The sequence below is a fragment of the Capra hircus genome, chromosome 18, assembly GCF_001704415.2.
Source record: "Capra hircus breed San Clemente chromosome 18, ASM170441v1, whole genome shotgun sequence".
In the NCBI taxonomy this organism is placed as follows: Eukaryota; Metazoa; Chordata; class Mammalia; order Artiodactyla; family Bovidae; genus Capra; species Capra hircus.
This window is the reverse complement of record NC_030825.1, coordinates 62,253,622-62,281,201: the sequence shown is the minus strand read 5'-3', so window position 1 is coordinate 62,281,201 and position 27,580 is coordinate 62,253,622. Positions and strand designations below refer to the sequence as shown.

Here is a 27,580-nt window from a genome sequence, read left to right as displayed (position 1 = left end):
TGGACGTAGAGGATCGTGTTTTGTACCTGTTGAGATCCTCCGTCTGTGTGGGGCTGTGTTACAGGGACCTCGGTGTATTTTTCTAAGTATTGAACAGCCTATTTTCAACACTCAGGGGTCACTTCCCAAGACTGATCTTACCTGAGAAGGAAGCCCAGAGAAAAAGGAAAGCAAGGAGTCAGAAATGACTCGTTCCGAGGTAAGAGGTATAGTCCGTGTTTGTTCTGTTTCCTGAAATGCTGTTTCTTTGGACTTGATAAGCTTCTTAACTTCTGAATGGGTTTGTTTGAACTGACGCATATTCATCATCCGAAGGGACCCATTACCCTCCTGGCACATTAGTGTGACAGAAAACAGAGTATTGTCAGCCAAAGAAGCTCACTCAAGCTTTTAAGTCCCGAGTTTTTATTGGGGTTTAGCTACATAGGCAGGATTGATAACATCTCCAGCATTCTCCCCTCCTTAGAGGTTGAGGTAATAAGCTCACCTGGCTCGAAGCCCCAAAGCTCTAGTCACTTTCTTCGTCTTTGTGAAATGGCCTGCCTCACAACCTGAGTCATCCCATTATTAAACTAAAGGCCCACTGTAGGTCATATTGTTAGCATAAATAATCAGGGCCCACGGAGAGTAATAAAGCCACTTCACTCACTAAGGAAATTCCAAGAGGGAAAAACCTTAAATTCGAAGAGTAGTTAAGAAACTTCCACAACCTGGGGACCAAAGCCTGCCAAATTCTTTTTATTTTTTTTTCTTTTAATTTTAGTATTTGCTTAGTTTTGGCTATACTGGGATTTTGATGATGCACTTGGGCTTTCTCTGTTGTGATTAGGAGGAGCTACTATCTTGTTGTGGAACTCTGGCTCTAAGGCACTGGTTCAGTCATTGTATTAATAACTGGCAGGCTGTGGAGCTGGTGGGCTTCAGTAGTTGTGGCACACTAGCTTAGTTGCTTCAAGGCATGTGGGATCTTCCCTGACCAGGGATGGAACCCATGTCGTCTGTATTGACAGGCAGATTGCTCACCACTGGACTATCAGGCAAGTCCCTAAATTCTTTATTACACAGCACTGAAACCTAAATCTTTCCTTTCTGCCCTTTGACTTTTTTTCCCCTCCTCTGATTTTTATTACCTTGGAACACCTCACCTGTTGCATTATGAAAAAACATTTTGTTGTGTTTACGTTCTGTTGTATTGTTCAAAATAATGTCTACGATGAGTTCTTTAGATGAGCTTTTTTGGCTACCTTTTAGCTATTTTGCTTCATTTAGTTTAAAATTTCAATTAGTCTATACAGTGATAACTTCATCTCTGCTGCTAAGTCGCTTCAGTCGTGTCCAACTCTGTGCGACCCCATAGACAGTAGCCCACAAGGCTCCCCCGTCCCTGGGATTTTCCAGGCAAGAACACTGGAGTGGGTTACCATTTCCTTCTCCAATGCATGAAAGTGACAAGTGAAAGTGAAGTCGCTCAGTCGTGTCCGACTCATAGCGACCCCATGGACTTCAGCCCACCAGGCTCCTCTGTCCATGGGATTTTCCAGGCAAGAGTACTGGAGTGGAGTGCCATTGCCTTCTCCAACTTCATCTCTAATTTGGCAGAATTACAGATTTATAGGTTGTAATTACAGAAATCTGTAATTTCCCTCTATTTAGGTTTTTTTTCATTTTTAAATTCAAAATTATGTTGGCTCTCCTAGATACAGCTGAGACTTCCATGTTTGTTTTGAGTTTGAATTGTTCTGAAATTGCAGTCACTGAAGTCTTTATGTCACCATATCTTCCAAGTAAAACTTGTGATTTTCAGTCTTTATGTGCTTCAGTAAATGTTTACAGTTTCTTCACATAGGTCTGGAAATGTGTTCTAAATGGGTGTCATGCTATATTTGCTAATAAAATGTAGACTATTTCTCATATTGTGTTTTTGATCATTCTTACTAAAGAGAAAAGGTTATTTTCAGTGAACCCAGGTGGCTCAGTGGTAAAGGATACGCCTGCCAAAGCAGGAGAACTGAGTTTGATCCCCAGGTTGGGAAGGTCCCCTGGAGAAGGAAATGGCAACGCCCTCCAGTATTCTTGCCTGGGAAATCCCATGGATGGAGGAGTCTGGATGGCTACAATCCTTGGGCCACAAAGTGTTAGACATGATTGATGTGACTTAGCACGCATTCATGCACAATTTGTAAATGTTTGTTTTACCATAGATGCTAAAATACATGAGTTAAAAAAAAAAAAAAGGTGGATTAAAACTGTTTCTTCCAAAATATGTTACTTATGGATGGTTGCTTTTACCTTAAGTGTGTTTATGTGTGCATCTGTGTGTTCAGAAACCTAGGGTTTATATAAAAGCCATCATCATTTTGTGAATATTTTTATTTATTCTAACCTTTGAAAATGCTTCTTACATATTTTCCATGGCCTTCAGTTCAGTTCAGTTTAGTCGCTCAGTCATGTCTGACTCTGCAACCCCATGAATCGCAGCACACCAGGCCTCCCTGTCCATCACCATCTCCCGGAGTTCACTCAGACTCATGTCCATCAAGTCCATGATGCCATCCAGCCATCTCATCCTCTGTCATCCCCTTCTCCTCCTGCCCCCAATCCCTCCCAGCATTAGAGTCTTTTCCACTGAGTCATCTCTTCTCATGAGGTGTCCAAAGTACTGGAGTTTCAGCTTTAGCATCATTCCTTCCAAAGAAATCCCAGGGTTGATCTCCTTCAGAATGGACTGGTTGGATCTCCTTGCAGTCCAAGGGACTCTCAAGAGTCTTCTCCAACACCACAGTTCAAAAGCATCAATTCTTTGGTGCTCAGCCTTCCTCACAGTCCAATTCTCATATCCATACATGACCACAGGAAAAACCATAGCCTTGACTAGACGGACCTTAGTCGGCAAAGTAATGTCTCTGCTTTTGAATATACTATCTAGGTTGGTCATAACTTTTCTTCCAATGAGTAAGCATCTTCTAATTTCATGGCTGCAGTCACCATCTGCAGTGATTTTGGAGCCCCAAAAAATAAAGTCGGACACTGTTTCCACTGTTTCCCCATCTATTTCCCATGAAGTGATGGGACTGGATGCCATGATCTTAGTTTTCTGAATGTTGAGCTTTAAGCCAACTTTTTCGCTCTCCTCTTTCACTTTCATCACTTTCATCCATGGCCTTAGATTGTTTCATTTTAGTGAAATGAATATATAGTTCCATTTTAATATATGTATGCATGAAAATGTTCATATGGTTCAATCAGTTTGTTGCATGAAAATGTTCATATGATTTGATCAGTTATTTTTCTTGTATTTTTTATTCTTCACAGTTAGAGAAATGTCTATGAACTTTCTTTAGAGTTGTCCCTATGTATTTGTCTGTATATTATAGTTAAAGTTTAGAGTACATAAAGTAAAGTAAATTTAAATTGATTTTAAATTATTTTTGTTGCACATCCGAGACTCTGTAAAAACTCTCAGAAATATATACAGTATATCCTAAATAGTTAAAATGATTGTTGCTACTGAGGATGCTATCATATTTGAACTGTAAAATTTATAAAACACTTGACGTTCAAAAGTAAGTATGAATGCTTACCTTACTATTGTATTTCATTACTATTCAAAACGGTCATTCGTGGAGCAGCTTTTGAACATCACTAGTTAAAAAGAAGCTTGTTAACAATACTCCGAAAAAAATTAAGCTTGTTAAAATAAATGGCACATTTCTCCCAGTCAAGAACTCTTGGGTCAGAGTATGCTTTTTAAAAATATTACCTGTTTCCTTTATAGACAGTTCATCCTGTGTCATAGAAATACAACACTCAAAAATAAATATGCCCATGTGTTTCTGATTATCTTATCATTTCTTTTCCAGATCAAAATAGTTTCTGAAATGGTGTGTGGGTCATTTCTCATCTTTTTTGGGGTTTGGATTACAGTAGAAAATATTGCTATGTAAAAGTCATATTATAGTACACCATCAGTTCAGTCCTGCTCCCAGGACTGAGATAATGAGATGAATTGTATGCATGAATTTACTTCAGTAAACTCTTTCCCTTCAGTTACTCTACCTAGTCATGACCCTCCCTCTTGAGATATGGGTTGTCTTCTGACCTTATGACCATTGTTACTTCCTTGTTTCCTTGGTAACGGTTACTATACGTTTGGTTTTCTGATCTTTATCATTGTCAAATAAATTCCTTAACAGCCTATATATGCTCACATAAATATCATTAAAGTACCCTTATTCCATCAGAGCTTGGATCCCCGTATGTATCTGCTTATCTATCTTTCTTTCTTTCTCTCTCTCCCTCAGGCTAATTCTCTGGAGCGTGGAATCCTGCCGAGCTCACTTTCTCGCTCGGGCTTTCAAGACCTCCTCAAGAGAATGCCCTCTGCCTTCGTGAGTGGTACAAGCCCTGTGTCAAGGGCTTTACTGGTTCTCTGCATAAACCAGGGAATATCAGCACCTTTCTCTCCTTTACTTTCTTATCCTCGATTCCTGACCACCAGATTCCGGTCCATTAAAGGTCTGCAACATTAGGCTACAGATCAGGGAAGGTATATATGAAGTGAAATTTGCTTACAACACATTTTTAAAATATTTATTTGGCTGCACTGGGTCTTCTTGTGGCAAATAGGATCTTCAGTCATCCTTGTAATTTTCAAGTTCTTTGCTTGTGACATGTAAACTCTTAGCTACAGCATGAGGGAGCTAGTTTCCTGATCAGGGAAAGAACCAGAGCTCTGTGCACTGGGAGCACTTATTCACTGAAGTCCCCAAAATAACATTTTTTAATGATAGATTCAGATCATAGTTTCCATAATAATACCAAAATACACATGTAGTGATAATGCTTTCCTCCATGAACTTCTTACTCCATGACTCATGTTTACTGGTTTAGGTGTTTCTGTGAGATTCCCGTGCTATGAATTTTTTTCCACTTGACTTGAACAAGTGTCTTGGAAAGAAAAAGTGAGGCATGTGCCTAAACTATCCCAATTAACAGGGTAACTTCATGTCTTCTTACTTTCTTTCTGCTTTGGAAAATGAACACTCATGCGTGTTTAGCGGAGATGTAGGGTTTTGAGAGTGGGAATTTCAACACAAACCCAGGTCTGATCTTTTCCAGTATAGTCCAGGCTCACATCACAGAGTCTCATCACAGTTTTGTATTTTCCAAATGTTTCAGTTCAGTTCAGTTCACTTCAGTCACTCAGTCGTTTCCGACTCTTTGTGATCCCATGAATCGCAGCATGCCAGGCCTCCCTGTCCATCACCAACTCCCCAAGTTCACTCAAACTCATGTCCATCGACTCAGTGATGCCATCCAGCCATCTCATCCTCTGTTGTCCCCTTCTCCTCCTGCCCCCAATCCCTCCCAGCATCAGAGTCTTTTCCAGTGAGTCAACTCTTCTCATGAGGTGGCCAAAGTACTGGAGTTTCAGCTTTAGCATCATTCCTTCCAAAGAAATCCCAGGGTTGATCTCCTTCAGAATGGACTGGTTGGATCTCCTTGCAGTCCAAGGGACTCTCAAGAGTCCTCCAACACCACAGTTCAAAAGCATCAATTCTTCACCACTCAGCTTTCTTCACAGTCCAACTCTCATATCCATATATGACCACTGGAAAAACCATAGCCTTGACTAGATGGATCTTTGTTGGCCAAGTAATGTCTCTGGTTTTCAACATGCTGTCTAGGTTGGTCATAACTTTTCTTCCAAGGAGTAAGCATCTTTTAATTTCATGGCTGCAGTCACCATCTGCAGTGCTTTTGGAGCGCCCAGAAATAAAGTCTGACACTGTTTCCACTGTTTCCCCATCAAAACTCAATTTTTATGTAACCTTAATTCTAGTTGTGGCTTCCCTGATAGCTCAGTTGGTAAAGAATCCACCTGCAATGCAGGAGGCCCTTGTTAAGAATCTTATTAGTCCTAATTTATGCTCAACTGTATTAAAATTTAAAATATAGCTCAGTGAAAATAAAGAATATCATCCTCTAACATGTACATTTTAATCTATTCAAAATTACCTGAGTTTAGTGACATGAAAAATTTTCTCTCTTCTTTCTAATGAGCATATAGCCCCGTTTGAGTGTATGTCTGTACTCAGTGGAGTTGAGTTTGAGTAGGCTCCAGGAATTGGTGGTGGACAGGGAGGCCTGGCATGCTGCAGGCCATGGAATCACGAAGAGTTGGACACTACTGAGCAACTGAACTGAACTGTATGTATGAAAATATTAACATGACTTGATCAATTTTTTCTTCTTCTTTTTTTTTTTTTTTTTGCTTTGTGTTTTGGAAGAACTTCTAGAGAAGGGAATGACTACCAATTCCAGTATTCGTGCTTGGGAATTTCTTGTACAGAGGAATCTGGCAAATTAGAGTCCATGGAGTCACAAAGAATGGGACATGACTGAATGACTAAAACTTTTCTTGTTTTTAGTATTCTTTACAGTTACAGAAGCTTGTGAAACTGCTGCACTCAATATGCCAGCAAATTTGGAAAACTCAGCAGTGGCCACAGGACTGGAAAAGGTCAGTTTTCATTCCAGTGCCAAAGAAAGGCAATGCCAAAGAATTCTCAAACTACCACACAATTGCACTCATCTCATGCAGTAGTAAAGTACTCCAAAGTTCTCCAAGTCAGGATTCCACAGTGCATGAATCATGAACTTCCAGATGTTCGAGCTGGTTTTAAGAAAGGCAGAGGAACCAAGATCAAGTTGCCAAGACTCACTGGATCATCGGAAAAGCAAGAGACTTCCACAAAACCATCCATTTTTGCTTTATTGAGTATGCCAAAGCCTTTGACTGTGTGGATCACAATAAACTGTGGAAAACTCTGAAAGAGATGGGAATACCAGACCGCCTGACCTGCCTCTTGAGAAACCTATATGCAGGTCAGGAAGCAACAGTTAGAACTGGACATGGGACAACTCACTGGTTCCAAATAGGAAAAGGAGTATGTCAAGGCTGTATATTGTCACCCGCCTTATTTAACTTCTATGCAGACTATATCATGAGAAACACTGGGCTGGAAGAAGCATAAGCTGGAATCAAAATTGCCGGGAGAAATATCAGTAACCTCAGATATGTGCATGACACCACCCTTATGGCAGAAAGTGAGGAGGAATTAAAAAGCCTCTTGATGAAAGTGAAAGATTTAGTGAAAAAGTTGGCTTAAAGCAGAACATTCAGAAAACTAAGATCATGGCATCTGGTCCCATCACTTCATGGGAAATAGATGGGGAAACAGTAAAAACAGTGTCAAACTTTATTTGAGGGGGCTCCAGAATCACTGCAGATGGTGATTGCAGCCATGAAATGAAAAGATGCTTACGCCTTGGAAGGACAGTTAAGACCAACCTAGGTAGCATATTGAAAAGGAGAGATATTACTTTGCTAACAAAAGTCCATCTAGTCAAAGCTTTGGTTTTTCCTTTAGTCATGTGTGGATGTGAGAGTTGGACTATGAAAAAAAGCTGAGCGCTGAAGAATTCATGCTTTTCAATTGTGGTGTCAGAGAAGACTCTTCAGAGTACCTTAGAGTGCAAGGAAATCCAAACAGTCCATCCTGAAGGAGACCAGTCCTGGGTGTTCATTGGAAGGACTGATACTGAGGCTGAAATCCCAGTACCTTGGCCACGTCATGCGAATTGTTGACTCATTGGCAAAGACTCTGATGCTGGGAGGGATTGGGGTCAGTAGGCGATCGCGACGACAGAGGATGAGATGGCTAGATGGCATCACCAACTCGATGACGTGAATTTGAGTGAACTCCAGGAGTTGGTGATGGACAGCGAGGCCTGGTGTGCTGCGATTCAAGGGGTTGCAATGATTCAGACATGACTAAGCTACTGAACTGAACTGAAATAAACATAAACTTCTGTCAACTTTCTTAGATTTGTCTCTGTGAATCTGTGTGTGTTTTATTACTTAAAGTCTTAAATACAGTATGAAAAGGCAAAATGATGGTATACTGAAAGAGGAACTCCACAGCTCAGTAGGTGCCCAATATGTTACTGGAGATCAGTGGAGAAATAACTCCAGAAAGAAAGAAGGGATGGAGCCAAAGCAAAAACAATACCCAGCTGTTGATGTGACTGGTGATAGAAGCAAGCTACTATGCTGTAAAGAGCAATATTGCATAGGAACCAGGAATGTCAGGTCCATGAATCAAGGCAAGTTGGAAGTGGTCAAACGAGATGGCAACAGTGAATGTAGACATTCTAGGAATCAGAGAACTAAAATGGACTGGAATGGGTAAGTTGAACTCAGATGACCATTATATCTCCTACTGTGGCAGGAATCCCTCAGAAGAAATGGAGTAGCCATCATGGTCAAAAGAGTCCAAAATGCAGTAGTTGGATGCAATCTCAAAAATGACAGGATGATCTCGGTTCGTCTCCAAGGCAAACCACTCGATATCACAGTTATCCAAGTCTATGCCCCAACCAGTAATGCTGAAGAAGCTGAAGTTGAACGGTTCTATGAAGACCTACAAGACCTTTTAGAACTAACACCCCCAAAAGATGTCCTTTTCATTATAGGGGACTGGAATGCAAAAGGAGGAAGTCAAGAAACACCTGGAGTAACAGGAAAATTTGGCCTTGGAATGCAGAATGAAGCAGGGCAAAGACTAATCGAGTTTTGCGAAGAGAAAGCACTGGTCATAGCAAACACCCTCTTCCAACAACACAAGAGAAGACTCTACACATGGACATCACCAGATGGTCATCACCAAAATCAGATTGATTATATTCTTTGCAGCTAAAGATGGAGAAGCTCTATACAGTCAACAAAAACAAGACCAGGAGCTGACTGTGGCTCAGATCATGAACTCCTTATTACCAACTTCAGACGCAAATTGAAGAAAGTAGGGAAAACCACTAGACCATTCAGGTATGACCTAAATCAAATCCCTTGATTATACAGTGGAATTGAGAAATAGATTTAAGGGACTAGATCTGATAGATAGAGTGCCTGATGAACTATGGACTGAGGTTCATGACATTGTACAGGAGACAGGGATCAAGACCATCCCCATGGAAAAGAAATGCAAAAAAGCAAAGTGGCTGTCTGGGGAGGTCTTACAAATAGCTGTGAAAAGAAGAGAGGCCAAAAGCAAGGGAGAAAAGGAAAGATATAAGTATCTGAATGCAGAGTTCCAAAGAATAGCAAGAAGAGATAAGAAAGCCTTCTTCAGCGATCAATGCAAAGAAATCGAGGAAAACAACAGAATGGGAAAGACTAGAGATCTCTTCAAGAAAATTAGAGATACCAAGGGAACATCTCATGCAAAGATGGGCTCGATAAAGGACAGAAATGGTATGGACCTAATGGAAGCAGAAGATATTAAGAAGAGGTGGCAAGAATACACAGAAGAACTGTACAAAAAGGATCTTCACGACCTAGATAATCACGAAGGTGTGATCACTCACCTGGAGCCAGACATCCTGGAATGTGAAGTCAAGCGGGCCTTAGAAAGCATCACTACGAACAAAGCTAGTGGAGATGATGGAATTCCAGTGGAGCTATTTCAAATCCTGAAAGAGGATGCTGTGAAAGTGCTGCACTCAATATGCCAACAAATTTGGAAAACTCAGCAGTGGCCACAGACCTGGAAAAGGTCAGTTTTCCTTCCAATCCCAAAGAAAGGCAATGCCAAAGAATGCTCAAACTACCGCACAATTGCACTCATCTCATATGCTAGTAAAGTCATGCTCAAAATTGTCCAAGCCAGGCTTCAGCAATACGTGAACCGAGAACTTCCTGATGTTCAAGCTGGTATTAGAAAAGGCAGAGGAACCAGAGATCAAATTGCCAACATCTGCTGGATCAGGGGAACAGGATGAGAGTTCCAGAAAAACATCTATTTCTACTTTATTGACTATGCCAAAGCCTTTGACTGTGTGCGTCACAATAAACTGTGGAAAATTCTGAGAGAGATGGGAATACCAGACCGCCTGACCTGCCTCTTGAGAAATCTGAATGCAGGTCAGGAAGCAACAGTTAGAACTGGACATGAAACCACAGACTGGTTCCAAATGGGAAAAGGAGTATATCAAGGCTGTATATTGTCACCCTGCTTATTTAACTTCTATGCAGAGTACATCATGAGAAATGCTGGACTGGAAGAAACACAAGCTGGAATCAAGACTGCCGGGAGAAATATCAATAACCTCAGATATGCAGATGACACGACCCTTATGGCAGAAAGTGAAGAGGAACTAAAAAGCCTCTTGATGAAAGTGAAAGAGGAGAGTGAAACAGTTGGCTTAAAGCTCAACATTCAGAAAACGAAGATCATGGCATCTAGTCCCATCACTTCATGGGAAATAGTTGGAGAAACAATAGAAACAGTGTCAGACTTTATTTTTTGGGGGGTCCAAAATCACTGCAGATGGTGACTGCAGCCATGAAATTAAAGACGCTTACTCCTTGGAAGGAAAGTTATGACCAACCTAGTTAGCATATTCAAAAGCAGAGACATTACTTTGCCGACTAAGGTCCATCTAGTCAAGGGTATGGTTTTTCCAGTAGTCATGTATCGATGTGAGTTTTGGACTGTGAAGAAGGCTGAGCGCCGAAGAATTGATGCTTTTGAACTGTGGTGTTGGAGGAGACTCTTGAGAGTCCCTTGGACTGCAAGGAGATCTAACCAGTCATTCTAAAGGAGATCGACCCTGGGATTTCTTTGGAAGGAATGATGCTAAAGCTGAAACTTTAGTACTTTGGCCACCTCATGCGAAAAGTTGACTCATTGGCAAAGACTGTGTTGCTGGGAGGGATGGGTGGCAGGAGGAGAAGGGGACGACAGAGGATGAGATGGCTGGATTGCATCACTGACTCAATGGAGTGAGTCTGAGTGAACTCCGGGAGTTGGTGATGGATAGGGAGGCCTGGCGTGCTGCGATTCATGGGGTCACACAGAGTCGGACACGGCTGAGTGACTGAACTGAACTGAAAGTACATAAACTGAAGTAAAGTTTCAGCTCTGCCTTTAATGGTTGTTTGTTAAAATATGTGCCAAAAGGAACAAGAGCAACATTGCTGATTATTAGTTATTTCTCTTGCACTTTCAAGAGTGTGATAAAAACAAGCACAAAGATATAGAGTATATACTAAACAGTTAAAATGATTATTTTTGCCAAGGTTGTGGTTACCCAAAATGTGAAGAGGAAATAAAGCCAAGGAGGGTCTTAGAATACAGAAACTGTAAAAACAGACCCATATTGTCTCATGTCTGGGAATTGTTTTCCAATGCACACCCAGACCATGACATTTTTGGAGGCTTGTTCGGGGACTTGGAGTCTCTTCTACACCTCCTCACTTCTCCTTTCTCATAGGGACCCTCTGCCAATAGGCAATTGCTGTGGCAGCAACTGAGGAACTCTGGCCAGGGTTATCCTCTGGTGCATTCCAAAGGCCCCACTGCTCACTGCACCCAAAGTAGCTGCTGTTTGAATGGGTGAGGGTCTCTCCTTTTTCTTTTTTGCAAGTGTGGACTGTGCCAACCAATATTATGTGGGCACAGGTCAGACACGTAAAAGACATTAGGGCGGCCGCCACAGGAAGACTCCCATGTGAGGATAGGGGGCACACAGCATGGATCACGCCACAAGGACATCTCCCCCGCCACCACCGCCCCCCCCCCCCCCCCGCCACTCCCCTGCAAGGCAACTTCTGTCCACCGTGTCAAGCATAAGAGGTTGAAACAAAACAGAGACCATTGTCCCTTGGCCACCACCTCCCATATATATTGTAAGGCAGATTCCTCAGCCTTCTTCCCTGTCACTTTCACTTCTTTCCCTTTTGGTCTGGATTGATTTACAGGAGCCTGGGTGTTGCCTCTGAGCCATCCCAAGAGTGCCTTCCACATTTCAGGGAATCACCAAATGGTGAGTCACCTGGTTGCACCCGGGAGTCTCTGTCTTTTTCTGCCTGTGTCACCTGGTGGCTTAGCTGCAGGGTTCTCAGAGGTCTTCTCTCTCTGTCGGATGCGATTGTTGGGACACTTGGCCATTTTGTGCATTAGTTACACCGAGAGATCGCTGGGAGAAAAGCTACTCCTTTCTGTCAGCCAGTGACTCTCAGTACTCCCATTCTATAGTAGGTAGGCTAAGAGTGGGTTCTGTTACATCCCAGGAGGCTCTCTCATACTCAGACTTTCGCTACATTGTCAGAAACTGGAAGATTTTGACCCTCCAAAAGGCCTGGCTCCAATACAAATGGGGGACCCCCCCAAAAATGGCCTCTGAATGGAACACTAGGTTTTGCCAAAAGAAGGGAAAGGACTCAGAATTTCCTTGCATTCTGTTGCCTCTCTGTCTCCTGTCCCTCTCTGTCTGTCTCCGTCAGATTTCCTAGATGACCCCTATTTGGCCTTTCATATCCACATGATCTCTAGGAAAGGATTCTGAGGTTCCCTTTGGTCCAGGTCTTTCTTCTATATTCAGAAGCCTGAAGGATCAAAAACTGTCCTAACATTCTAAAGAATCCCCTTTAAGGAAGCTTATCTCTCAGGTGGAGAGGAAACCAAGCTTCCCCCACTCCTGAACATCCTAAAGTATTCCTTTCTGACTACTCCTCTTTCTCAGGCCTGGGAAGTACCAAGCTTCCCTCATTCCTGCAAATTCCCTTAATGTTTCAGATTCTTCTCATGGGACAAAGACCTCACTTCCCATCAGAGGGACAGTCCAAAATTTTTATGAGCTGAAATGCCCCTGATATCAGAGTCAATTTGAGCACTATTTGGTCTATATTTTAGCTATAAAACTAAGACTACAGAAAGGAAACGTGACTTTTTGGCACAGGATGGCCCTGATATCCTTTAGACTGGAGAAAACTGCTTAAAATGAAATTTTCTTTCTCTTGGAAACTTCAAAACCAATTCTCTTTGCATATACATTTAAAAACAACTACCCACTCCAGTACTTTTGCCTGGAGAATCCCAGGGATGGGGAAGCCTGATGGGTTGCCTTCTATGGGGTCGCACAGAGTCAGACACGACTGAATTGACTTAGCAGCGGCAGCTTGTTAAAAGGCCTGTCTAGAAAAGCTTGAAATTAACCCTTTCTATGTCCTTGAAATACACTGCCCACTTTGCCTGAGACCTGACTCAGCCTTGGGCAAATCAGAACTTCAAGCCAAACAAGCAAACAAAGGGTCAAAGAGATGTTTTAAATCTCAGGCAGGAAACTATGAGATCTCTGTATGCCTGGATTTATATAGGTCTCAGTGTGCGCTCTGTTTTGTTTTGTTTTTTTTTAATAGTATTGTTGAAGTTATAAGTGAGTTCTAGTTTAATTGGCCTAAAAGAAAGTAATCACTTACAAATCAGACAATTCTAACTACAAGAGAAATTAACCTAAATGAATTTCAGATTCGTGTGAACTGGGAAATATAAATATTAAATATCTAGTATTAATGTTTGTTTGCTCATCTAATGTAGATATGTCTAAGAGTCACTAGCACAGTATTTTCATTGTGCCTAGGTTTATTATAAGTTAAATATTGTTATATTTTTATATCTGTTACAAGTTTGTCAACCAGCAAAGTACCTCTAGGAAAGGGGGGAAAAAAACTTCAAAGAAAATGTAAAAGAGACATGAGCTTTCAGAGAAATTCTTTTAAGAATAATTATAGTTTAGAAATGTCTGTCTAAAACATTCTCCAGATTTTGGTAACCTGAATTTCTAGGGCTGTGCTAAACTAAGTGACAGAAGTTTATTGAATAGCTAGGTCATTTCCAAATAAAATAAGATTCTGAAACATTCACTACTGAGGACTAACTTCCTCTTACAGAGAAACTAGAGATTTTGAACTATTTATGAATAATGCTTGATGTCATCCTGAGATGTTCTCTAGATTTATTTTTTGTTTTTTGGTTTTTTTTTTAGAAATTATCACTGGTATTTATGTTCCCCAATCTACAGAATGCTTAAGTTCTTGGTTGCTTAAGAAAAGCAGCATATTTATTTTCAGTAAAGAAGGTATGAGGAATGACATTACATTTTGTGAAGGGAAAAGGAAGTAGGTCTGACTTACAGGTGGCTGTTTCAGGATGGGAAAACAAAGTAATGGGTATAGAGAGTGATAAGGTTTTATGGAAAGTGGACCCCAAGGGAAGAATTTTGTGCATAAATACAAGTTCTATTGATATGCTGTGCTGCCTTTGATAATGGATTTTAAGTTTCTTTACCTCTGATGTGATCTGTTCTAGGTTTACATATGAAATCTTCTTTGTTAGTTTGGCTAAGTGAATATATTATTTCCCAGTGATCTATATGATTTTATCTGACTGAGTGTTATATCCCTTTTGATATTTGTCCACAAAACTTCCTAAGTAACTTGACTTCTAGCTGACTTTGGATTGCTTCAGAGGGCCCCTGAGACATCCCAGGGAGCTATTAAACGACCTGGGTTCACTGGACATGGAAAGTGACATGGGAAGTACTCTTGAAGGGGTGATAGATCTTCTCAGATTATGCTGTGTGGTGGGTGTTACCAATACAGATATCCTAAAATTATGTGGAGTTCATATAGATCTGATGTGCCCTAATAAAATGTGGTCAACTATAATTCTACTTATCCTGTTAAAGTGTTACAAGTCACAGCAGTGACCAGGCTACACTGTCAATTGCAGTTTAATCAGATTAAAACATGCCTTCTATGGTTTCACTCTGATCCCTTTGTAAGAATACTGCTACTTCATGATTTATGGAAAAGATTTTCTAAGGTTAACTGATAAACAAGTTTTGTTTGCTATCTGGTAAGCTGGTACCAGACTGGAATTTAGTCTAATCTCTATGTTAATAGAACAAAGTTTTCTTAGAATGCAGTTTTCAATAAGAGATTATGAGTTTCTTTGCCTGAAGTGACTTAGCAATAGCAATAGCAAGGTTATGGTACATGTGAACAAAGCTCCTTCTCTTTTACAAAAATACCCCTCATGGTTAGACTTTTGCCATCCTGATGTCCTTAAAACATGGCCATGGTCTGCTTCTCAATCAGGGAATTAAAAATGGGTGAAGAACAGCTGTAAATCAAAGAGTCAGGAGTATGGGAAATCTAACATGGCTGCCTGGCTTTTCCCAGCTCCCTGAGAAACCTCATTTATACTTGATGGGTTAAAGCCTTCCCTGGCTACAGGGTTAATGCATTCATAATGAAAATATTATGTTTTACTAAATATTAACTTTTTTTCATTGTTAAACTAAGTTTCTAGTTTTGTTAATTAAAGTCTAGTGTTAACTAAGACTCACTTCTGAGATAGTTCCTTCTTATGTTATATTTTTTAAAGATTTAATTAAGTTATAAAGAGGACACTCTAAGTTTGTTTCTAAAACTAATCTCAGTAAACAATCTTCAGCTAAAGATTAGATACTCCATGATATACAACCAGGAGATTACCACCTGGCTATAGTCATTTAAGAAGTGAAGTCAGATGACCTGGGATATACTGGGCTCTACCTAATGAAAGTTCTTGCCTTTTCATTCTTACATCCCGACTAATAACTGCTGCTGCTGCTACTGCTGCTAAGTCGCTTCAGTCGTGTCTGACTCTGTGCGGCCTCATAGACGGCAGCCCACCAGGCTCCCCCATCCCTGGGATTCTCCAGGCAAGAACACTGGAGTGGATTGCCATTTCCTTCTCCAATGCATGAAAGTGAAAAGTGAAAGTGAAGTCGCCCAGTCGTGTCTAACTCTTAACGACCCCATGGACTGCAGCCCAACAGGCTCCTCCATCCATGGGATTTTCCAGGCAAGAGTACTAGAGTGGGGTGCCATTGCCTTCTCCAAATAACTGCTAGCTATAACCATATTATTTTCTATGTCACTTGTTTCAGAAGATTGTTTCTTGGGTTACTAAATGTGTGACTGAGCCTGTGATAAAATGTTGATATGCAGCTCCATATACTATCAATGATTGTAATAATGTAAATCTAAATATAGGGAGAAGCAACAATAGGGAATATTTTCCGGGATCAAGAGGCTAATACGACAGGTATGGTCCAGAGACTTTTGCTACTCACAAGGCCTGCTCTAGAAACAGCACATTGAACGGCCTATCATTGGAACCTTCCCTAGACCTGGGAATGAGACTACCCAGTGCCATGGGACACTTTGGCCAAGAAATGCCCCCAAAGCATGATCAAATATCTGGCTATGAAGGGACCCTGCTGACTGGACTCTGCCAGCTGTCTCTACAAAGATGACATCATGACCCACAGCAAGCTCCTGACTTTCAACCCCACTCCCTCATCCCCCAACCCCCATCCCCGCCGAAAGCAGTTCAGAGTAGAGATCAGAAATAAGGGACTCTGTGCCCTGGGAAAAACCCAGAACTAGCCTTCTGAGAGTGAGATGTTTTTAGGTAAATATTTTATGAGCCCAGATTCTTGCTTCTTCTCGTACCTAGAGAAACGCTAACGTCACGAACCAATGTCCAGTCCTGGTTCTCCTGGCTAGCCCCTGAGCAGTTTTTCTACTTCTCTTAATCTATCGACCATGTACCTTTAACTTTCTTGTTAACTTTGCTTCTTCTAAAATACCACAAATTTCCAAGTGGTCGTGCAAGAATATTGCCTGACTAACACCTAGACAATGCTGAAACAAGTCACCTTATCATTCCATGGACTCTCATCTCCCTCCATAAATGCTCCCTAAGAGAGTAGGCAAAAGGAACCCAGAGCCCCATGTGCTCCTGCTCAGCCTGAAGAAGCCAGAGCGGTCATCACCTCTTTTTCCTTGACACTGGATTCCCAAATGTGTGAGAAGGGAAATGGGTAGATAGTTAGACATGAGCAGGGTATCAACAAGGGCCAAAGAACTGGCCCTAAAAATAGAGAGGAAGGTATGTGGTGACCCAGGGACAAAAGAATAGATAAAACCAAGGAGGGTCTTAGAATGGAAAGGAAACACAGGAATGGAAGAACAAGACCCCTTACCATCTTTCCCTCCCCCATGTTGTAAGTATTGATGGATTTCAGGTCCTCCTGAGCAGTTTAAATGATCTCCCCTCCTACCCCATAAGGAGAAAGTGTTTTTCTTACTCTTCCCCCGCCCAGTATATGTGCCTCATCCATTCACCAATGATCCACTAGACCCCTATCCCACTCCTTGTACCCGGGCTATGAACGTGGACTGAGGACCCCTGTTCAACAGCCATTCTCATCTGAGCTGGCCCACTGTTCTAACAGCGTCCTCCATTCTAATAAACTTTATTTTCCTCTCATTTTCTCTCATGTCTGGAAATTCTTTTCCAACACGAGCCCAGACCACAAGAAAGGTTACTATCCTATTACACCTGTTAAAATCTGTAAAACAATTAAAGTTCCACTTAAGTATGAATTCTTACCTTACTATTCTATTTCATTGGTCTTCAAAATTGTCATTCATCAAGCAGAATTTTCAACATTACTAACTCAAATAACCTTGCTAAAAATGTGGCACTTGGGTCCACTTCAGAACTCTTGGCTCAGAATACTCTTTAAAAAGAGAAAAAAAAAAAAATTTCTGTTTCTTTGATAATTTATCCTATATCACATGAGTAGGACACTGAAGAATAAATATGCTAATGTTGCCCTGATTATTTTATAATTGCTCTTTCATATAAGAATAGTTTCTCTAATGGCTTGTGGATCAGATTAGTGTGTAAAAAATATATTTTGTAATAACAGCCAAGCCACTAAATCATGACCAGGTTTCTGAACTTACTGTTTTCATCTTCGGTCGCATTAGGAAGTCTTCCCATGGCTACATGGCATCTGTACTGTGTATTTCAGGGACAGCTGACGTTCCAGGATGTGGCCATAGACTTCACTCAAGAGGAGTGGGAATGCCTGGACCTCAGTCAGCGGGAATTGTACAGGGATGTGATGTTACAGAACTACAGGAACCTGGCCTCCTTGGGTGAGGATAACTGCCTTCCAGAATCCCTTATCTACCCACTGGGTTTTAGTTCCGTCATGTCAAGAATGTCTTCTGAAATTTTCTGCTTCTCACAGTAGTTTCAGATCTCTGTTTTCTAGGGGGAAAATGGGTATTTGTGAGTTTAGAAAGAAAGGCTTAATGACAATTCGTTATGCTGGTGATGTTTTTCTTCCTTGATGTACTCTGCCTCCTTCCTTCTAGGTTAGTGGTAATTGTGTAAATTCTGTGATATTAAATAGTGGCACCCTCTCTTAATTTCACTTTGACACTACTTTACTTTTGCCTTAGTACTACTTGACCAGAATCTCAGGACTGATTGTTAGGTGTTTGTTAGTATTGTATAGCAGCTTTGAATAAAGTATTTTGGGAAATCGTTTTCTAGAACAAAATGTTTTTTCATCTCACCTGAACACATGTTGGATTCGATACTGATGAATCTCTTAACAACACAAGTATTCCTTTCTCTGCTCAATAGGTCTTGTCTCTAAGCTGGACCTGGTCGCCTTTCTGGAGCAATTGAAGGATCCCAGGAATATAAGGAGAATGGGGACCATAGCCATTTACCCAGGTAGGTATGAATGGATGGAGATGATGACTCAGATGAGAGGTCCAAGGAGAGAACTCATCCTTCGTCGCATAGTTTTGGAAGATTTGCTTCAGTGGAAAAGGTTTTTGACAACCTGGGTTTGTGTCATAGAAATGTATCACCTGCCCCATTCTCTCATGAAATCATTCATGAATTTATCTCCAGTGATTACTTTTCTCCATCACAGTGTGAACTAAAAGTCTCCTCTTGGCTTGTGACAAACTCCATTCATTCGTTGCTCTTTGATTACTTGGGGACCCTAGGAAAACTCTGCCCATTTCTGAGTAACTGTATGACAGTCCTTTTAAAGTTTTCTTCTACCTCTAGACAGAAATGTGTGAGTGGAGTGGTAGACAAACTGCCAAACTTCTAGGAATACTGGGGACGGGTCTTTGTTCTCTGATTTATAATTTCCTATCCACTGGGAGTGCCACATAGGACCTTCCAAATAAATTTCAAATTCAAGTAATTGTTCACTGCAGAAAGCAAAACCTGGTGAAAATGAAACAAGGCGCATCTCAGGTTGACTCCAAAGTTTCTCTTTTCCTTATATGATCTCATATTAAATATCTTTAGTGTATTTGCCCCAATTCTAACATGCTAAAATACTTTATTATATTCTATTCATAGAGTTTTAAAATAAGTTGACATAAAGTCTTAGTATATTTTCCACTATATTATTAATGGTTGATTTAAACTATGACCATTTTTAGATTATCTAAAGAAATCTTTATTAAAATTTCTAATTGGAATATAGCTGTTTTACAATTTTGTACTCCTATACAGCAAAGAGAATCAATTATACATATTAGTTCAGTTCAGTTGCTCAGTCGAGTCTAACTCTGTGATCTATGGTCTGCAGCTTCCCTGTCCATCACCAACTCCCAGAGCCTGCTAAAACTCATGTCCATAGAGTCAGTGATGGCATCCTACCATCTGAACCTCTGTCGTCCCCTTCTCCTCTCATCCTCAATCTTTCCCAGCAGTAGGGTCTTTCTCAGTGAGTCTTTTCTTTGCATCAGGTGGCCAAAGTATCGGAGCTTCAGCTTCACCATGTACTTCCAATCAATATTCAGGACTGATTTCCTTTAGGATGGAGCGGTGTGATCTTCTTGCCATCCAAGGGACTCTCAAGAGACTTCTTCAACACCACAGTTCAAAAACATCAATTCTTTGGCACTCAGCTGTCTTCATGGTCCAACTCTCACATCCATACAGGACTACTGGGAAAATTGTAGCTTTGACTACATGGACCTTTGTCAGCAAAGTAATGTTTCTGGTTTTTAATATGCTGCCTAGGTTGGTCATAGCTTTTCTTCCAAGGAGCAAGCGTCTTTTACTTTCCTGGCTGTAGTCACCATCTGCAGTGATTTTGGAACTAAAAAACTAAAGTCTATCACTGTTTCCACTGTTTCTCCCACTCTTTGTCATGAAACGATCTGACCGGTGCCATGATCGTGGTTTTTGAAGGTTGAGTTTGAAGCCAGATTTTTCACCTCTTCTTTCAGTTTCATCAAGAGAGTCCTCAGTTCCTCTTCGTGAGAGAGTCATTTCCTAGGCAGGTTGATTAAAAGTCTAGGGGTCCTCAAGGAGAGAGGGGTCTGGAATTTTCAAGGAGGAAAAAACAGACAAAATTGTTTTCCCTCTACAAACCTTAGGATTATGTATCCTGCCAGAGGACAGTCTCTGGATTAAACCTTCTGGATAATCCTTTATCTTAGTTCACCTCCATGAATTGCAGCACACCAGGCCTCCCTGTCCATCACCAACTCCAGGAGTTCACTCAAACTCACGTCCATCGAGTCGGTGATGCAATCTAGCCATCTCTTCCTCTGTCGTCCCCTTCTCCTCCTGCCCCCAATCCTTCCCAGCATCAGAGTCTTTTCCAATGAGTCACCTCTTTGCATGAGGTGGCCAAGTACTGGAGTTTCAGCGTTAGCATCATTCCTTCCAAAGAACACGGAGGACTGGTCTCCTTTAGAATAGACTGGCTGTATCTCCTTGCAGTCCAAGGGACTCTTGTCAAGAGTCTTCTCTAACACCACAGTTCAAAAGCATCAATTCTTTAGTGCTCAGCTTTTTCAACAGTCCAACTCTCACATCCATACATGACCACAGGAAAAACCATAGCCTTGACTAGACAGACCTTTGTTGGCAAAGTAATGTGTCTGTTTTTGAATATGCCATCTAGGTTGGTCATAACTTCCCTTCCAGGAGTAAGCGTCTTTTAATTTCATGGCTGCAGTCACCATCTGCAGTGATTTTGGAGCCCCAAAAAATAAAGTCTGACACTGTTTCCACTGTTTCCCCATCTATTTCCCATGAAGTGATGGGACTGGATGCCATGATATTCGTTTTCTGAATGTTGAGCTTTAAGCCAACTTTTTCACTCTCCTCTTTCACTTTAATCAAGAGGCTTTTTAGTTCCTCTTCACTTTCTGCCATAAGGGTGGTGTCATCCGCATATCTGAGGTTATTGATATTTCTCCCAGCAATCTTGATTCCAGCTTGTGCTTCTTCCAGCCCAGCATTTCTCATGATGTACTCTGCATATAAGTTAAATAAGCAGGGTGACAATATACAGCCTTGATGTACTCCTTTCCCAAGTTGGAATCAGTCCATTGTCACATGTCCAGTACTCACTGTTGCTTCTTGACATGCATACAGATTTCTCAGGAGGCAGATAAGGTAGTCTGGTATTCCCATCTCTTTAAGAATTTTCCACAGATTCTTGTGTTCCACACAATCAAAGGCTGTGGTGGTGTCAATAAAGCAGATGTAGTTGTTTTTCCAGAACTCTCTTGCTTTTCATATGATCCAAGGGATGTTGGCAATTTGCTTTCTGGTTCCTCTGCCATTTCTAAATCCAGCTTTAACATCTGGAAGCTCTTGGTTCATGTACTGTTAAAGCCTCGCTTGGAGAATTTTGAGCCTTTGTTGTTGTTTGAAATGAGGAAAATTGTGTAGTAGTTTGAGCATTCTTTGGCATTGCTTTTCTTTGTGATTAGAATGAAAACTGACCTTTTCCCATTCTGAGGCCACTGCTGAGTTTTCCAAATTTGCTGGCTTACTGAGTGCAGAACTTTAGCATTATCATCTTTTAGGACTTGAAATAGCTAAGCTGGAGTTCTAACATCTGGACTAGCTTTGTTGGTAGTCATGCCTTCTAAGGCCAACTTGACTTTGGATGCCAGAATGTCTGTTACTAGGTAAGTGATCACACCATCGTGGTTATCTCAGTCATTAAGATCTTTTTTGTATAGTTCTTTCATGTATTCTTGCCAACTTCTCTTAATAACTTCTGCTTCTTTTAGGTCCATCTTGTTTCTGTCCTTTTTTGTTCCCATCTTTGTATGACATTTTCCTGGTACCTCTAATTTTCTGAAAGTGATCTCCAATCTTTACCGTTCTATTGATTTCCTTCCCATTTATGTCTCCACAGAGTAATGATTAGAGTTCCCTCTTTCAATCATAGTTTTAAACTCTCTCTTTTTATTTAATTTCTTAAAATTAGTACTTTATTCAGTTTATCTTATTTGCATTCAGCTTCCTCAGGCATTGTCTTATGTGTTCTCAGTTTCTGCTGAGTTCTCTGTCATTATCATCTATGATGTTTAGATTGAAACATCTAGTAGACCATTCTCAGAAACATGTGTGGCAAGAAGTGGATTTAAGAACTATTAGCCATGAAATTAAAAGACGCTTACTCCTTGGAAGGAAGGTTATGACCAACCTAGATGACATATTCAAAAGCAGAGACATTACTTTGCCAACAAAGGTCCGTCTAGTCAAGGCTATGGTTTTTCCAGTGGTCATATGGATGTGAGAGTTGGACTGTGAAGAAAGCTGAGCACCAAAGAATTATGCTTTTGAACTGTGGTGTTGGAAAAGACTCTTGACAAGTCCCTTGGACTGCAAGGAGATCCAACCAGTCCATCCTAAAGGAGATCAGTCCTGGGCATTCTTTGGAAGGAATGATGCTAAAGCTGAAATTTCAGTACTTTGGCCACCTCATGTGAAGAGTTGGAAAAAACTCTGATGCTGGGAGGGATTGGGGGCAGAAGGAGAAGGGGACGACAGAGGATGAGATGGCTGGATTGCATCACCAACTCGATGGATGTGTCTGAGTGAACTCCTGGAGTTGGTGATGGACAGTGAGGCCTGGCGTGCTTCAGTTCATGGGGTCGCAAAGAGTCGGACACGACTGAGCAATTGAACTGAACTGAACTGGACATTTTTACCTTGTTTCTTCCCCTATAACCTATTTCTTCGCTATCTCATTTGTCCAGCGTTCTGTTTGTGCTCTCTGTTTTGAAGGGTGCAGGAACCTAGTTCGTCCTCCTTCTGGTGTCTGCACCTTGGTGGGTGACATTGGACTAGAGGTTTGTGCCCTTATCCTCTCTTGATCTGTGGTTTGATTGCTGTTAACTGTGACCAGAGCCTGCCCGGAACATTCAGGGCTGTTTCCCCATTGTTCTGTGGTTGTTATTGCCCTCTCTCTGGTGGTGCCTGCTCCCTACGTGCTGGAATAGAGCCTCCAGATCTGAATGTTAGCTGTGATTCTGATCTGTGGTGTTAGGCAGGTGGGATTAGAGCACACCCACTGGGAGAAAAGTCACTGAGTATTACTCCTCTAGGAATGTTCACCTTAGGTTGTGCTCTGGTGTCCCCTCTCATGTGTTTCAAGCTCTCATGTTATGTAGTTTTGGCACTACTCTTGGCGAACCTTAACTGTGGGTGTGATGGCACATGGCCCTAGTGTCTCTCAGATGTTGTTTTCACAAGGTCACCAGCATAGATTCAGTGAAGTCAGGTCCTGGGATTGCATTGAGCGTGGGGCTGGACCCGCTGTGGTGCTGTGGGGCAGCCACCTTTTGTAGGAGCCCACAAAGTCCACAGCTGCTAAAGCTCCACCTGCCATGACTGGGAGAGCCCTGGTCGTTGATTCAGATGCTCTGTAGGGGCTGAGGTTATAAAGCCGGTTGTGGGTGTAAGACCGTGGCTTGTGTTGCTGCAAGGAGTGGTTTCAGCTTTTCTTCTTTATTGCTGGGATTCACCTGTGCTTTCAGTTTCCATCTGTGCATGTGGCCAGCTCACAGGTGTCTGCTCCTGATGCTGCCCCAGAGCACAGGAGTCTGCTGATTTTGGAGGACGTCGATGGGGGAGGCTGTGGCTGGGGCTCAAAAGACCTACGTGTGTGGAGTTCGTAGTCCTTGGCAAGCAGGAGTGGGCACAAGTAACAAGACATGCAATGGGCTTCTTCTTTGGGCATCACTCACCAATGGCACTCTGCTCTCTGGTGGTTCAGGCTTCCACCACAAACATCGCGTTTTCCAAGCTCCTCCCTTACTCCCATCCCTTTAGGATGTTTCCTCACAGCCAACTGCAGTCATCTGCCTCGGTCTGCTCTCCAAACCCCGCATTTCAGCACGCAGCTCTTTTCTTCATTGGTGGACATGCCTCTAAGGCTGGGTGGGCAGGGCTGGGGTCAGTACCCTGTGTGCAGGTCTCACTCTGTCCTGCTGCCACACGCTGGTTGCCGTGTTCTCTTCCCACAGAGAATGAGGCTCTCCTTCTGTCCAAACTGAGCTCCCCCAGAGAGGGGCTTCCCAGGATATGGGTACCTCTCCTCATTTTCATCTCCCCGCAGGGTCGCAGGCCTCAACCCACTTTTCTCCTCTCCTTTTCCTTCTTCTTTCTTTTGTCCTACCCTGCAAAGCAGGAATCTTTCTTGTCCTTTCAGATTTCCATGGGCCTCTGCTAGTATCAGCTGGGCCTTGTGAGAATTGTTCCATTTCTCATTCATTTGTGGAGAGAGAGATGATCTCCACAATCTGCCTAAACCTTGGTATCTTGATCCTTGATCCTAGCTATAGTCATCAGTTTTCTCTAAATGTTTAAAGATATTTTCTAAAACTAGCAGTTAAAATTACTTGTTAATTGGTATCTTTCAGCTATGTCTCCACAAGACACCCAGGATTTCATGCCAAAGAATCAGAAAGTATTTGAATATGTGTTCCCAATAGCAAACCTAGGAATATATCAAATATTTCACCACAGAAATTTAGATTTAATGAAAGACTGGGAATATACAAGGGTATATGAAAGACAGAGAGAATGTTTATATGAACATAAAGAAATGGAGACAGTTACACATTATGCTAAGAGTACTGGAAAGAGAAATGAGCAATGTGAGTCAAATTGGGAAAAACATCAACTTCAGTCGTCGACATCTGCCGAGAAGTGTAAGTGTTTAAGAACTGATTTCCATCCTTTTTTGAAACATACATGTTCTCTAAAAGGAAACATGGAAAATCTGGAAGGTAATCTAGTCTCTACTGCAAATACTCATTCAGACAATTCTGAACGAAGGCTTCGACTAAACATACATTCAAGCATGTCTGAACACCTACAATTTAACAATGAGTGGGAAAACTCACAATCTAATCAATTTGAGGGATCCGTGAGCAGGGGGTCATTTTTCTTCCCCCAACAGATATTTTCTCACCATTCCAAGATGTACAATGTTGATGATAATGGAAGAGACACAATCCAACCATCCTTGTTCAATACATATTGTGATATGGTTAATACACAACAACTTTCTATGTGTAATAAAATGAGTCAGACCTTTAGTAACAACTACAGCTCCAATAATTACAAGAGTATTTATGGTGGAGTGAGAAGATATTCTGGCAATGAAACTGGGTACACCATTGAAGGAAACGCAAAACTTATGAAACATCAGGGACCCGAATCTTCAGACGATTCTAAACGTAATAAATGTAGAAATACCTTTGATCAAATGTCAGGTTTTTCTCTAGATAAGACTACTTGTCCTGAAGAGAGGATTTGTAGTGAATATGGTCATGTTTCTAATCAGTCTTCAGAACTTATTCAACAGCACACTGTTCAGAATCCACAGAAAGAAAACCAGTGTAAGATATGTGGGAAAGTGTTTAGTAAGTCATGCCATCTAAGTAGACATAACAAAATTCATACAGGAAGGAAACCTTTCAAATGTACAGAATGTAGCAAAGTGTTTAACCTTCACTCACTTCTTACTGAACATCAGAGAATTCACACTGGAGAGAGACCTTTCAAATGTACAGAATGTGGCAAAGCCTTTACTTACAACTCACATCTTACTCAACATCTGCGAATTCATACTTGAGAGAAACCTTATAAATGCATACAATGTAGCAAAACCTTTATGCGTTACTCACATCTCCCCTATCATCGGCAAATTCATACTGGAGAGAGACCTTATAGACGTACAGAATGTAGCAAAGCCTTTATCTGTTACTCACAGCTAACCTATCATCAGCGAATTCATACCGGAGAGAAGCCTTATAAATGTAAAGAATGTAACAAAGCCTTTCATCGTCTCTCACTTCTTACTGGACATCAGCGAATTCATTCTGGGGAGAGACCTTATAAATGTAAAGAATGTGACAAAGCCTTTTTATTCGGTGCTCAAATCTTACTCGACATCAGCAAATTCATACTGGAGAGAAGCCTTATAAATGTAAAGAATGTAACAAAGCCTTTCATCAGTACTCAGTTCTTACTACACATCAGCGAATTCATTCTGGGGAGAGACCTTATAAATGTAAAGAATGTAGCAAGGCCTTTATTCAGTGCGCACATCTCACTCAGCATCAGCGAATTCATACTGGAGAGAGACCTTATAAATGTACAGAATGTGGCAAAGCCTTTAGTCACAGTAGTAATCTCACTAAACATCTGAGAACACACACTTAACCCTAGTAATGGAACAAGTGATGGAAGAGGTTTGCCCCAAACATGCATCAAAAAACACAAGAGTTTATATAAGAAACCTATGGAAATAATGTAACAAATATGTAGAAAGGTATTTAATCAAAAGTTAAATCAAAATAAATATCAGAGATTGCATCAGTTCAGTTCAGTTGCTCAGTCATGTCCGACTCTTTGCGACCCCATGAATCACAGCACGCCAGGCCTCCCTGTCCGTCACCAACTCCCGGAATTCACTCAGACTCATGTGCATCGAGTTGGTGATGCCATCCAACCATCTCATCCTCTGTCGTCCCCTTCTCCTCCTGCGCCCAATCCCTCCCAGCATCAGGGTCATTTCCAATGAGTCGACTCTTCACATGAGGTGGCCAAAGTACTGGAGTTTCAGTTTCACCATCAGTCCTTCCAAAGAACACCCAGGACTGATCTCCTTTAGGATGGACTGTTTGGATCTCCTTGCAGTCCAAGGGGCTCTCAAGAGTCTTCTCCAGCACCACAGTTCAGAAGCATCAATTCTTCAGCGCTCAGCTTTCTTCACAGTCCAACTCTCACATCCATTCATGACCACTGGAAAAACCATAGCCTTGACTAGACGGACCTTTGTTGGCAAAATAATATCTCTGCTTTCACTAGAAGGCATTTCATCAACTTTGTTTTCAGAAGTTTCTCTGAAGGAGAATGACTGTAGTGATGACTCCATAGTTGAAACACATAGAAAATGGATATATTGGCATGAATTGTGAGAGGAAGGTTGATGATTAGAAAGTTACAATTCTTAAAAATGTATGTATGCTTGTTAATAATGACGTGATTTGAGATTATTTGAAGTGAATGTAATTCAGCACTCAAATAATCCATACTATGCTTTGTTTCTAGTGTGTTTCCAGACATAGATTTTTGATGGTTTATTAAAGATTAGCCTTTTTATATTGTGTTGCAACCATTTCTGTCTATTCTCCATTAGAAGATGAAGGATACCATGATGTAAAATGGACAATGACCATCTAAATGTTTGTCATTGATGTGAAATATCTGGAGGTTGCCATGAGATTAAGTGTAAGTAATCATTTAATCTTTCCATGTTGTAAAATAAGACAGAAGTTGGTTGTATGGTTTCAACAGTAATATCCTTGATTTGTAAGAAGAACACAATGACAGTTCACTGCAATATTAATGTCTTTATAATATGAACACGTCATGATTATTACTTAACAATGTTGAAATAAAGACAGTGATAACCTAGAAATGTATTAGAAACCCTTCCTGGAAAAGGCTTGGAATTACTGTAT

General features: G+C 41.3%; 1 protein-coding gene across 1 annotated transcript; it reads left to right on the top strand.

Moving 5' to 3' along the window:
• On the top strand, positions 1–26,285 carry LOC102174010 (putative zinc finger protein 724). The gene is given in 5 exon segments (XM_018063220.1): positions 1–199; positions 17,779–17,905; positions 18,402–18,494; positions 24,467–25,989; positions 25,992–26,285. Coding segments are annotated over 5 exon segments (2,043 nt in total). The 5' UTR covers positions 1–184; the 3' UTR covers positions 26,277–26,285.